Raw genomic sequence first — 13,474 nt, forward strand, 5'->3', positions numbered from 1 at the left:
TTGTGTCTCGGCAGGGACACTCAACATCTTGTGATTCTGGGAAAATCACTTAATCTCCCCGTGTCCACCAAAAATGAATGTGTCCGTCTGTAATGCAACTGTTGCTCCTCTAAAGCGCACTGATACCTTCGGGGCGAGTTCGTCCTATATAAAACTCCCCCCTTCAAAAAAGGAAGTTTCACTTTAGTACATCACATTATATCAGTGTGTGGAGAAGACTTTTTTTTTCAAAGTGACATTTTTCAACATGAATTTAGAAACATTCACTCTTCCCCTCACCCTGACAACAATGCCAAGAGTGAACTAAGAGCTAAATCAGTTGTTTTGTGAACTCTTTGGGTGGCCTGGGTTTCTATTATACATAAACCTTGTAGTTTATTAAATCAAATACAACATTTTGTTACACATCCTGAAGTCATATGTGATAATGAAGAAAAGGAGGAAAAGTGAAATAAAACGATTTCCTAGGCTCACACAATTTGAGAGCTAGGATTAATCGCATGCTTTTGGTTTCACATTATGCAATTCAGAATCTTTATGTATATGCTTCGCTTCTCCTACACCCACCTTGCCACAAACCCCCCTCCCATCGCCCCCTACTCCCTGACCGCCACCCTGGTGGCATCAATGTGGCCCTCGGTCACATCACAGACCAAACTTTGTGGCCCGTGGGAAAATGTGAGTACCCATGATGTAGACCTTTGCCTATCTGGAAGACTGTTAGTTACCAACTTTCCAGAGATTGTGCTCGCAAATCATCATCGTTTTTTTTATTCCACATTACATATGGTAAGGGCAAGTAATGTAAGGCAGTTCTATTTTTCTGTTATCAGTGCTGATTTGCACTAGTAAGAATCAGCGGTGTCTACAACAGGCAACGTGTGAATATTGATTTTTGCTGCTCCAAAACAGTGTGTGCATCACGACGCAAAAAGGTGCAAAACAGCATAAACTGAACATTTTTTCCCTACTAAATAGCACCCAGGTGGAAAAACTGTTGTTTAAGCCTCAACAGTGTAAGTTGTGTTTCATTCTTTCTTGGTGAGCAGAGCTGCCCTGGGGCACGCAAAACCTCAGGTTGAACAGCGCAACCATCATTTAATTACCAAAGCTGTCCCACAAATGCCAGTCTATATGCCAGACCTGTAACTTCTGTTCTGCATGGTAGAAGGTAGCAGAGCAATCCCTCAGGCATGAGAGTGGTTGCTCTGCAGGTTAGGATCCCTGTGAACTATTCTTCAGGTCTGTAGAGCTGTATCTCTGTTTCTTACTCAGATCGATATATCTTCCAAACCCACAGATTTGGAAGTGTGCTCTGTATCCCTCAGACATTACAGAGCTGTCCAACGGCCTTTGAAATTAAAGGTTTTGTTTCAAAGAGAACCCTTGCATAAAATAGCTGTCCCTCTGAAAAGATGTATGCTGTGTCCTAAAGGCGTTTGACACCCCCAACAACTCTGTACTATTCTTCATTCCTGTTGAACGGTAACTTCTGCAGAGCTATCACCCATACAGCAGAGCTGTCCACCAGGCCTCTGAGCTCTATGTTCTGTTTTGCAGGCGCTGGGCAACAGAGCTATTCCTCAGACTCCGAGTTGTGTTTTGTGTCAGCAGACTTTGTAAAATTCAGCAGCTGATTAGACAGCAGAGTTATCCCCCAAACCTTTAGACCTGTATGTTTCCTTCTGCATTATACTGCAGTACTCAGCAGAAAATCAGTGCGGAGTACTGCAGTAAAGTATGATTTGGCATCTCTCAGCCAGCAGATTGATCCCTCAGGCTTCTAGAGTAGTGCAGATCCACATTTCTCTCCAGCAGACGATCCCTCAGGCCTGTATAGGTTCAATGTTTGCTTAGTAGGTCCTTGATGTGAGTTTTCTTCCTTTCAGGTGAGCCAACGAGATTTTGAGTCGGAAAAACGTCTGCGCAAGGACTTGAAGAGAACGAAAGCTCTTCTGGCTGATGCACAAATGATGCTGGACCACCTTAAGAATAATGCACCCAGCAAACGCGAGATTGCCCAGCTTAAAAATCAGGTGAGGCAACCTTTCGAGATACGAGTACCCTGATACAAGGACCTCAGGTACCCTTTTTAGGAAGTCTCTGTATCAAAACGACATGTATATTGATAATGGAGAGCCTTGTAGGTTTCATCTTATAAATATGATTTTCCCCTTTCTTATATTCAGGTAATTCTGATTTTACATGTATTTATTCATAATAATCTATTTATTTTCTCAGTCCAAATGAATTTAATCCAGGTTCATCAAACACTATCAAAAATTGTGTTGCCTTTAAGAAATTACATAAATTGCATCTACAAAAATCTTTGATATATCAAATTTACAATACATTTTTGTGCACCAATCCTCTACCTTTATTTTCATGTGTCCTTAATTCAATCACAGTCCTACTTGGTTCAAAATCCATTTTCTCTGTTATCATCTGAACTTGTGTTTGTTCGTCTCATAATATGATATCTGCTCCTTCATGGTCATCATGCACAACAAAGAAACACTTCCCACTTAGGCTCAAAAGAATGACAACACTCTTTCAATCACACACTAGTGTGATACCCATGTAGAAAATCACTTCTGTGCCCCACAATGTTGAAATACAGTACAATACAAATGCCCTCATTCTTTTTAGAATCGTTTTGCATTTGTTATAACAATAGCACAAACTGCCATTAAGAAAATATCAATCATTCACTTTAAATTAGGCTGCTTGTGAGAAATCCAATTTGGTTTTGTACTATAGTGCTTTGTCTTCTGAGTCACTTGTAATAGTAATGTGTTATACAAAGAGATCCTATGCTAGTCTTCTGAGCATCACTGAATTGAAAGTTTTAAAGAAGCTGGAGCGTCACCACCTGTTGTATCATAGCTCACGTACTATTCTCCAAAAGAGCAGATAACATAGATGTAGTTTGGCACAATGGAGCAAATGCCGTCAAGTAGCCGAGCTGACCCTGAGGCATGTAGAGCGTCTGTCCTACAGGTGTTGGAGGCATTCACAGAACTACAAGGAAGTGCAATGTTTATTTGTGTGTACATGCTTAGCTGTTTTGTAGATTGCATCCTTGAAACCAACTTTAGGCTGACATGAGCATTGGCCACATTCTATTGCTTATTTGATTTTGTTTTTACCCTTTGTGAAGTTGGAGGAGTCTGAATTCACCAGTGCTGCTTCCGTCAAGGCCAGGAAGTCCATGGAGGTGGAAATGGAAGACCTGCACCTCCAGATAGATGACATTTCTAAATCCAAAGCAGCGGTAAGAAATTATGCATTGGTGATTCTCCCCATTCTAAATTGTATCCTCACTGCTGTTTTGAGCTCCAAAGAGCTGATTGGTCGACAAAAAACATTAGAAATGTAAAAGCAAAGGCTGTGTGCTCAGTAAATGCTTAACTTGGCAGTGCCTCCGGTAAATACCCACTTGCAACTCCACTACCGCTGTCCCCTTTAATGACTGTCTAAAAATAACTGATTTCTGCTTCATTCGTTTATCATCTGTGGTATTTCTTTTCTCAAGTTGTTTTGTTTTGTTTGTATTATACATGTCTTATATTTTTGTCTTGTTCTTTGAATGTCAGATAGGTCACATATGCTGTGCTTGAGTTGTATGTACCAAGGCATGTATTGGTGAGCAGAATCTATGTGCCCCATATGAGTTTATTTCTCTAGAGATAGTGTGGAAATGTACATTTGTGGACTTTACCTTACTGCTTGTATATTGATGGTGCGCCTCAAAATGTCATTGGCCTTTCTGCCAATTTTCTGACACTCCTGAACTTTCCTTCTGTTCTAGTACCCAGTATCCACCCACAGATCTCACAGTGTACATTGTTGCTAACCTTTCTCTGGCAGTCCTTTGATTCCCACCCACACAGCTTTACATGTGCCTGTCGATCCTACTTGAAATCTAGTGCTGCAAAGGCAGCTTTGCCAGTTAGCCTTGGTCATGAATTATGTACACGTAGTTTATTATTTCTGATTAGATAATGTAACTTTTTAAATTCTGCTTGTGTCTGGTAATGAAAGTGAGCTGCTAGATGGCACCACCCAGCAATCTGTCATGGCATAAAAAGTATATTTTAATTTGGTACCTGTTAGAAATGGGATTTCTGGCTGGCTAAGGCTTGCGCCAAAGCCAGGCAGAAACCGCCACTCTAGTCAGGGCACGGGAGTTACAAGCCAAGATAACCCCTGCTCACCCCCTTGGTAGCTTGGCACGAGCAGTCAGGCTTATCCTGGAGGCAATGTGTAAAGCGTTTGCGCAACACACACACACAGCAGCAACACACTCGGCACACAACAAAAAGGAACTGCACACAAGGTTTCATATAAAAATAGCCTTTGTATTACCATAAACACATTAGATCATAATCACACAGATACACTGTGCCAACTGGCACTGGGTAGTATTTACAGGGGATTATATACACACGACAGGGCCACGTGGATCACTGTCAGAATCAGCACTTAGTAGAAATAGCATTTAGTATAACTTTAGCACAAAATAACACTTGTAGAACACATCCAGTAAACACTGGTAAAGGGTAGGAACACACTACGCAATATTAATCACCATAGGCATAGATCACGCAGGAAAACATAAACTCACTAGTATAAACTAGACTAGGCAAAACAACCTCCTAAGCATAAAAATACATTTAGAGGTATAGGCATAGAGGCATTGCACATTACGCATAAATCACATTTAGGCAATTATTATCACAAACATAGAAGGCAATCACCTTGCGCCAAAATCACATTCGATACTGACCCCAGGCCAACTGGCCTTCTGTGGGGCTCAAACGCCCTTTGTCCAACAGTATCAGGGCAGGCTGCGCCGGCAGCCAAAAGAAGAGTGCGCAAGAGTTTAGCGCCTACATGTAGCAGCTGGCACTAAGTGCTGTGCAGCTGTGTAGGCCAAAGTAGGGGTGGAGGAGTGCGTCTCATTCCTAGATTCAGAAGCAGGTCCCCTAAAAATGAAGTACCTAAACGGTGCTACGGTCTTCTCGGTCCTACACAGAATTGATCCGACCGTTCCAGCGGCTGCGGTCTTTCTGGACACTGAGAAGGCGTTCGACACCCTTGAGTGGCCTTTTTTTCTGGAAGTGATGCGTAGGATGGGCATGCCGGCTATGTTTGTGGCGACCATCGAATTGCTTTACACAGCTCCCACGGCGCGTCTTCGCCTCAATGGTACTATCACCGACAGGTTCACTCTGTCTAGAGGTACCCGCCAGGGATGCCCCTTATCCCCCTTACTTTTTATTTTGGCTATGGATCCTCTGGTCCGTCACTTTCAGGAGAAGCACTTGCACAGGGGACTCCAGTTCCGCACAGGGCCTCTGCTAGTGTCGCTCTACGCGGACGACATGGTTTTGTACATCCGCGCCCCAGAAACCAACCTGCAGCCTCTACTGGCGGAGATTGTACGCTTTGGTGACTACTCTGGCCTCAGGGTTAATTGGCACAAGTCACAACTGTTCCCCCTAACCCTCGCCACTACAAAGTGGCCTTGCTCCCTCCCATTGGAATGGTGCGAGGACTCCGTTAAATACCTAGGGATTCACATCCACTTAGATACCGTGGCTATCATTCGCATGAATTATGGACGAGCCCTCGATTTCCTGGAAGATAACACTGATAGATGGCTCCGCCTTCCCCTGTCGATGGCTGGGCGCATCGCTATAGTGAAAATGGTGGTACTGCCCCGGTTCCTGTATTTATTCAACAACATCCCCATCCCTCTCACTCGGGTCTTTTTCGCGCAGCTGCGCACCGCCCTGCTGAGGCTGGTTTGGGGTGGGAAGCGTCCTCGCCTAGCTTGGAGCGCGTTGACACTGCCATATGAGAGGGGAGGCTTTGGGGTCCCGGACTTCTACCTCTATTACCTGGTTGCCCAGTGCTCGTATGCCCACTCCTGGTTCCACCCGGACGCCAGGATCCAACACTTGAAACCTGAAGCTGACGCCGCACTCCCTGTGTCTCTGAACAATGTACTCCCTAAGGGCCTTCCTCGCGATCCACATGACATACTTCCTCTTACCACCACGGCTTGGGCCTGGGACAAACTTAGGCGCTTACTGCGGGTTGACACTTTGTACTCACATGCCCTCCCACTACCCAACCCTCATTGGCTCCCCATAACTGGCGAAACGTTGATCTGTCGTACACTAGCTAAATACCAACTGACTACGATCGGTGACTTGTTCCCCGACGGCCACGCACTTTCCGTTTCCGAGGACCCTCGCTTCTCGGAACGCACCTTCATGGACACCTTTGTGTTTGCTAGAATCAAGGCCTTGATGCGTTCCACGTTCCACACCTTCCCGTTGCCACCGGACGACACTTTAGCACTCACTTCCATTATCCAGAATACTTTGGAGGCCCATGTGGTGTCCAAACTTTACAAATTATGCTTATCCTCACTCCCATCATCGGATGAGGCGGTTCGTGCCGCTTGGGAAGCGGATCTGGGTACCCAAATCTCTGACGATCAGTGGGACGCATGTTGTGCCACGACCAGGGAGGTATCGATGAATAACAGACACAAGCTAATTCATTTCAAATTCCTTCGTCGACTATACCACACCCCAGCGATGGCCAACAGAATCGACCCTGCGCGCCCCCACACCTGCCCTAAATGCAACGCCCCACAGGCGGACTTTGCCCATCTGTCCTGGACATGCCCGAAACTCCACACCTTTTGGGTTGCTATACATGATACACTGGGTGAGATTTTGGGCCTACCATTGGCTGTCTTACCAGAGATCGCCCTGATGGGCTATATGTCCGACTTTCCCCGAAAGATACGTAAATTGGTATCGATCTGCTTCCTTCTGGCCAAGAGGGAGGTAGCACTGCACTGGTGCGCGAGACGGGCTCCCACAGTTGCCGCTTGGCTGCGCAGTGTGGCTTATTGCAATATCAATAGTGTGGAATATTCTGACCAACTCCCAGCAACCTCCCGCCCCACGGACATATGGGTCCCATATCGCCAATACATTGCGGGGAAGACGAAGGAAGCTTCATCTCAGTCCTTACACCCCAACTTACCTACTGGGGTGAGCTAGGCCTCAGAAACCCCACTCTGCACTCCATCAGTTAAGGCCTCTGCCACGACACGCTGCTCCCTTGCGACGTGGGGCTGGAACATCCCTTTTTCTTGTTGATGCACCCTACCTTTGGCCCCCCTGGCATGTTGGCGCTCTGTGGCCTTTGGGTTTTACTCCTGTTCCTTCTGGGTAGGATGATTAAGTGTTTGCTGTTATGGTAATATGGTCATTGTCTGCGATGCCTCCTAATGTGATACGGAACGGACTATTGTGCTGGTCTCGCACTCTGTTCCTTCTGCATGATATCTCCCCCTTTCTTTTTTTCCTTTATTTTTTTTTAACTTTTGGATTATTGTTTCTGTTTGCTTTGCATTTCAGTTGCTTATCAGAAAATTTTCCTATTGTGACATTGGTTATGCTACACGGTGCGACCTAACTGTTTCTTACCTAGCGTCACGTTTCTGTTCCTGGAACTGTATTGATTATGCATGATTGGACGCTATGATCGAACTCTGTCTGTTGTATTACTATGGTTTGCACCAGGTTGCTCTAATAAAGTGTTTTAAAAAAGTACCTAAACTGTGCAGCTGCCCACTACTTGCTGGGCAACTGTGAGGTAGGGAGAAATACTGTAAGGGCTCTCAGTGCCCTTGAAACCAATTGCGCCAAACGTTGGAGCCCTCTAGGCTCTGAAAACAATATGTGCCTGGTTGGAGCCCTCAGGCTCGAGGACCACTGGGGCTAAAACAGAACTTGCCCTGGATGAATGGTGGGCCCATCAGCAAAAATAACTCGCCCCTGATGTTGGAGGGCCCGCTGGTAGCTGGGGCTGCTCGAAGTGCACCAACAGCTCTGTGCCTCGAAGGGCACTACCTGGGGCAGGAATATGGGCCCCTCTGGCCCTTCAAACAGTTAGGGGCTCGGAGGAGCGGCCCACTTGCTAACGGGGCCGCTCTTGTCTCAGGGCCCCTCACAGGATTTTGTAAAAAAAAAAAAAAAAAGACCCACGTTGGAGCGGCCCGCAACGGCGGGCCCGCTCAGGACCGAGGCAGTATCACTCTGCCAGGTCCAGCAGCGCTGCGGCACACAGGAAGGCCCCCCTCAGCCCGTCTTCACTTACCGGGCGGCTCCTCCAGTGGGGTCCTCTCCTTTGTCTGGGCTGCCCTCGTCTCAGGTGGAGCCTCCGAGGCTCCAGGCACGTAGGCGGATGTGGGGCTCCTCACTGCAGGGTAGGCTTCCGCTACTGCAAGGCTCCCTTCACCCGGTCCCTCTCCTCGGGACCGGCACTTTGCTATGGAGCCCGCGAGGCTCCGGGTGCCGGCTTCCGGGTGATACGTGGGCGCGGGGCTTCCTTCAGGAAAACGGAAGTCCCGCCCCACGTCAGGCAATGCGCCGCCTGGCTTCCTGCAATCCCCGGCCGAGGCGGTGATTCCCTGCTGTCCCGGGCTGCGGCGGTGATGCAGGGCAGGTGAGGGGTAGGCTCCCTCGTTAAGTACAAGGTCCCTGGCGGGGTGGGCACCCGCTAGGGATATATATAAAGATAAAAAATGCAGCAAAGTCGCAGGGTGGGCACCTGCGCACCAAAGCACTTTAAACAGGTGGGGTGGCACCAGTAATCACGTGGGCAAGATAAACGGCCAGAATGCAGGGTGGGCACCTGCCTAAGTAAGCGGACAACCGGCAGGGTGGGCACCTGCTAGGCGTCAAAACAAAGGGGGGGGATCCCCAGGCAGCCTCTCCGTCCTGCAGGCCCCCAGCAGTCCCCACAGCGCTCCTCAGGGTAAGAAAGCGCTTTGTACCCAACAAATGAAGTGCTTTCAAGGCGCTAGGACTGAAAGTCCCACAAAGTCCATGGAAGGTCTCTTAGCAGGAAGGGGGGCTAAGACTGGGTCCAGGGGCCAGCTCACAGGGCCCTCCAGCAGGGAGGCAGTCCCCAGTGGGGTTACCTCCTGGAGCAAAGCAGCAGCAGCAGGCTCCCCTCAAGATAGGATCAGTGAGAACAACTTGCATTGGGTCACAGCCCCTTTTTATACACATATTTCCTTGGAGACCGGTGACCGCTCAGCCCTCCACAGGGCTTGGTCGCCCCACTCACTGCTGCCGCTCCTGCCTGCCTTTGCCGCCTCCTGCCTGCAGATTCCTTCGCTCGCTGCCCGCTGCTCCTGGGAATTTCCCGCTGCTCCTGGGAATTTCCCGCTGCCCGCTGCTTCTTGGAATATCCCGCCGCTGCCTCCCTGCGGCCCCGCCCCCCTGTGATTCCATTCGCCGCCCCGCTCCCGCCACCCAGCTGCTCCTCCCTCCCGGCTCCTTACTTATGACGCCCCCAGAGCGACCGCGCAGCGGACGCGCGCAGCGGGAGCGCCGATTGAGCGCCGAAGGCGCGCCAAAGGCAAGCTCGTCTGCGCCCGTCCGCGCCTGGCCCGCGCCCAGCGCCAGGACCCCTGGCCCTCCCCGCCGAGGCAAGACGACCCGACTGACCTACGACGCCGCCACTCTCAACGCACTCAATGCCGGCCGGACCCACGCCTGCTGCCGAGCCACCCCGAGACGCACCCACGGACCCTTCACCTGCTGCGCCTGCAAATTCACCTGCCTCCGAACCTGCCCCGCACCCGCCAAGACAAACACCAGCAGCAACCACCTCAAGTGCATCCTGATCAACACCCGCTCTGTCCACAGACACGCCGTGGAACTCTGGAACCTCCTCGACGCTACATCACCGGACATCGCCTTCCTCACGGAAACCTGGATGAACGCGACATCGCCATCACCATCCCGGACGGGTACAAGATCATCAGGAGGGACCGCATCAACCAGACCGGAGGTGGCATCGCCATCGTCCACAGGAACACCATCCGCATCTCGACCGACGCCAACGACTCCTTCGCCGCAGCCGAACATCTCCACTTCCAGATTCACACCGACCCTAAGACGACCCTCAGAGGCACCCTCGTCTACAGACCCCCGGGACCACGCACACAATTCAGCGAAGACATCACAGACTTCATCAGCCCGCACGCCCTCCCCTCCACTGCCTACATCCTCCTCGGGGACCTCAACTTCCACCTGGAGAACAACAAGGACCGCAACACCACCGCCCTGCTGGAAAACCTTGCCAACCTCGGACTCAAGCAACTGGTCAACACCCCCACCCACTACGCCGGCCACACGCTTGATCCCGTCTTCTCTTCCAGCAAGTACATCACCTTCAGCCACGCCACCGGACTCCACTGGACCGACCACAGCTGCGTCCACTTCAGCTTCAAAAGATCCACGAACCACCACCACCCGCAACAGGTACCTCACAGGAATGGGAGCAAGATCACCGCAGACCAGCTCACCACCTCCCTCAGCCAGAGCCCACCCGCCAACACAACGGACCCCAACGAAGCAGCCCGCAACTTCACACAGTGGCTGACCGCCTGCGCCGACGACCTCGCGCCACTAAAAAACCCTCCCAGCAGACCCAGAAGCAAGAAGGCATCCTGGTTCACCGACGACCTCAAGGACTCCAAGAAGACCTGCCGCACCCTCGAGAAAGCCTGGCTCCTCGACCGGACCACCGACAACATGACCGCCCTCAAACATGCTACCCGCAAGCACCACCAGCTCATCCGCACCACCAAGAAGAAATCCCTGAAGGAACGACTGGACAACAACGCCCACGACAGCAAAGAGCTCTTCACTATCGTGAAGGAGTTCTCCAACCCCAGCACCGGCACCAACGACATCACTCCGTCACAAGACCTCTGCGACTCCCTCGCCTCGTTCTTCCACAGCAAGATCGCCGACATCCACAACAGCTTCGGCCCCCCACCCACGCACCCAACCGTCGAACCAAGGCCCCCCACCGCCACCCTTCGCACCTGGACCACGGTGACCACCGAAGACACAGCCCGCATGATGAACACCATCCACTCCGGATCACCGACCGATCCCTGCCCACACCACGTCTTCAACAAGGCCGACTCCACCATCGCACCCCAACTCCGGAACATCATCAACGCCTCCTTCAACACCGCCACCTTCCCGGAGAGCTGGAAGCACGCTGAGATCAGCGCCCTCCTGAAGAAACCTACAGCGGACCCCACCGATCTCAAAAACTTCCGCCCCATCTCGCTCCTCCCTTTTCCTGCTAAAGTCATCGAGAAGATCGTCAACAGACAGCTGACCGCCTTCCTCGAGACGAATGGATCCCTCGACCCCTCGCAGTCCGGCTTCAGAGCCAACCACAGCACCGAGACCACCCTCATCGCAGCCACCGACGACATCCGGACCCTGCTCGACAAGGGGGAAACAGTGGCCCTCATCCTCCTGGACCTCTCCGCTGCGTTCGACACGGTCTGCCACCGCACCCTAGTCCAGCGCCTCAGCAACATCGGTATCCAAGAGAAGGCACTGGAGTGGATCATCTCGTTCCTCGCCGGAAGAACACAAAGAGTCCGCCTCCCCCCGTTTCGCTCCGAGGCCACCGAAGTCATCTGCGGCGTCCCGCAAGGATCTTCACTCAGCCCCACCCTCTTCAACATCTACATGAAACCTCTCGCAGCCATCGCACGCCAGCACAACCTCAACATAATCTCTTACGCCGACGACACCCAGCTGATCCTCTCCCTCACCAGAGACCCCGACACCGCCAGAACCTGCCTACACAAAGGGATGAAAGACGTCGCCGAGTGGATGAAGGACAGCCGCCTGAAACTGAACTCGGACAAGATGGAAGTCCTCATCCTGGGATCTTCGCCCTCCGCCTGGGACGACTCCTGGTGGCCCCCAGCCCTGGGCACCGTACCCAAGCCAACCGACCACGCACGCAACCTGGGCTTCATCCTGGACCCCTCCCTCTCGATGACCAGACAAGTCAACGCCGTCGCCTCATCGTGCTTCAACACCCTGCGTATGCCTCGCAAGATCTTCCGCTGGATCCCGACCGAGACCAGGAAGACTGTCACCCAGGCACTCGTCACCAGCCGACTGGACTACGGAAACGCCCTCTACGCCGGAACCACAGCCAAGCTACAGAAAAGACTCCAGCGCATCCAGAACGCCTCCGCCCGACTCATCCTGGATGGTCCCCCGACGCAGCCACATCTCCAGCCACCTGAGGAACCTGCACTGGCTCCCCGTCGACAAGAGGATCACGTTCCGGCTCCTCACCCATGCACACAAGTCTCTCCACGACCTGGGCCCCAAGTACCTCAACGACCGCCTGACCTTCTACACGCCCACCCGCCAGCTACGGTCCACCAGCCTCGCCCTCGCAGCCGTACCACGCATCCGAAGAGCCACCGCCGGAGGAAGATCCTTCTCTTACCTGGCTGCCAAGACTTGGAACTCCCTCCCCATCCACCTTCGGCTGACCCAGGACCATCTCGCCTTCAGGAAACAACTCAAGACCTGGCTGTTCGAGTAGTAGCATACCCCTCCCCCCAAGCGCCTTGAGACCCTCCCGGGTGAGTAGTGCGCTATACAAATGGCATGATTGATTGATTGATTGATTGATTTGTCTGGAGGGTGCAGAGTAGGGGGAAAACCAGATGCAGCTGGTTCTGGAGCACTTTGTTGTACTCAACCCCTGTCCCCATTCACAGGACAGGCTTGGGACATCAGTCGCACCACAGGGGGCGGAGCCAGCATTGTGTAGGGAAAGCCCAGCCCTATTCAGGTCCCACGTGCACTCCTCCCTCTCATCAACATGCCGATCTCTCCATTCACCACCGGGGCAGACCCATCCTGACTCCTGGAGCCAGGCACACCAGCCAGCTCCAGCCAATCACAAGCCAGACAGTCAATTCACATTTACTACACAGACATGCCAACTTCTAGAAGTGGCAATTCCACACCAGACACATTAAATCTGCGCACACCGACGCGCAACATTTAATCTCACGAGTTCGCACATACCAAACTCGCCCCTGCACTCCCCACACATCAGGAACTACCATGGACACACACATTCTCCATGCATTTCTATGGGAGGGCAGGCCAATCTCACCACATGCACTCAGACTGCGCACGCACTTTACACTGGGACACAGTGTTAAAGTGCGCAGAAGCCAACAACAACTAGTATCAGGTCACAATTAAAAGCAAAATGTTTAGGGGTGAACCTGCCAAAACGGCCAAGTCCAACAGTACCCATGAGAAAAGATTACTTCCCCAGCAAAGCGAAAGTCTGTTTCTGTGTGCCCCCCAAATGATTTTCCTGTACATTGTCAAAGATCTTCCCTCAGACTGTTTTCCTGTGACTACTTGGTCCGTAGCTGTATTGATTTTCTTTGGTTGTACAACCTTTGCCTGTTACCCTATAGCTGAGGTCAGTTTGCACTTCCTTAGTGGAAATTCATAATTATTGGCACCCCACCAGCTTCTTGGATGCACTAAGAAAATCAGTCAATCAAGAC

The 13,474-nt window shown here is 51.4% G+C and overlaps 1 protein-coding gene across 19 annotated transcripts in view; it reads left to right on the forward strand.

The window, feature by feature from the left end:
* The window catches only part of MYO18A (myosin XVIIIA), an 864,705-nt gene that overhangs the window by 668,896 nt on the left and 182,335 nt on the right, over positions 1 to 13,474 (forward strand). For all 19 annotated transcript variants that reach the window (XM_078680070.1, XM_078680063.1, XM_078680078.1 and 16 more), the window contains 2 exons: positions 1,890 to 2,036; positions 3,161 to 3,274. In XM_078680070.1, the coding sequence (XP_078536196.1) occupies positions 1,890 to 2,036; positions 3,161 to 3,274 (261 nt within the window). The remainder of the gene's footprint in view (positions 1 to 1,889; positions 2,037 to 3,160; positions 3,275 to 13,474) is intronic.

The sequence above is a fragment of the Lissotriton helveticus genome, chromosome 3_1 (genome assembly GCF_964261635.1).
Source record: "Lissotriton helveticus chromosome 3_1, aLisHel1.1, whole genome shotgun sequence".
Taxonomy (NCBI): domain Eukaryota; kingdom Metazoa; phylum Chordata; class Amphibia; order Caudata; family Salamandridae; genus Lissotriton; species Lissotriton helveticus.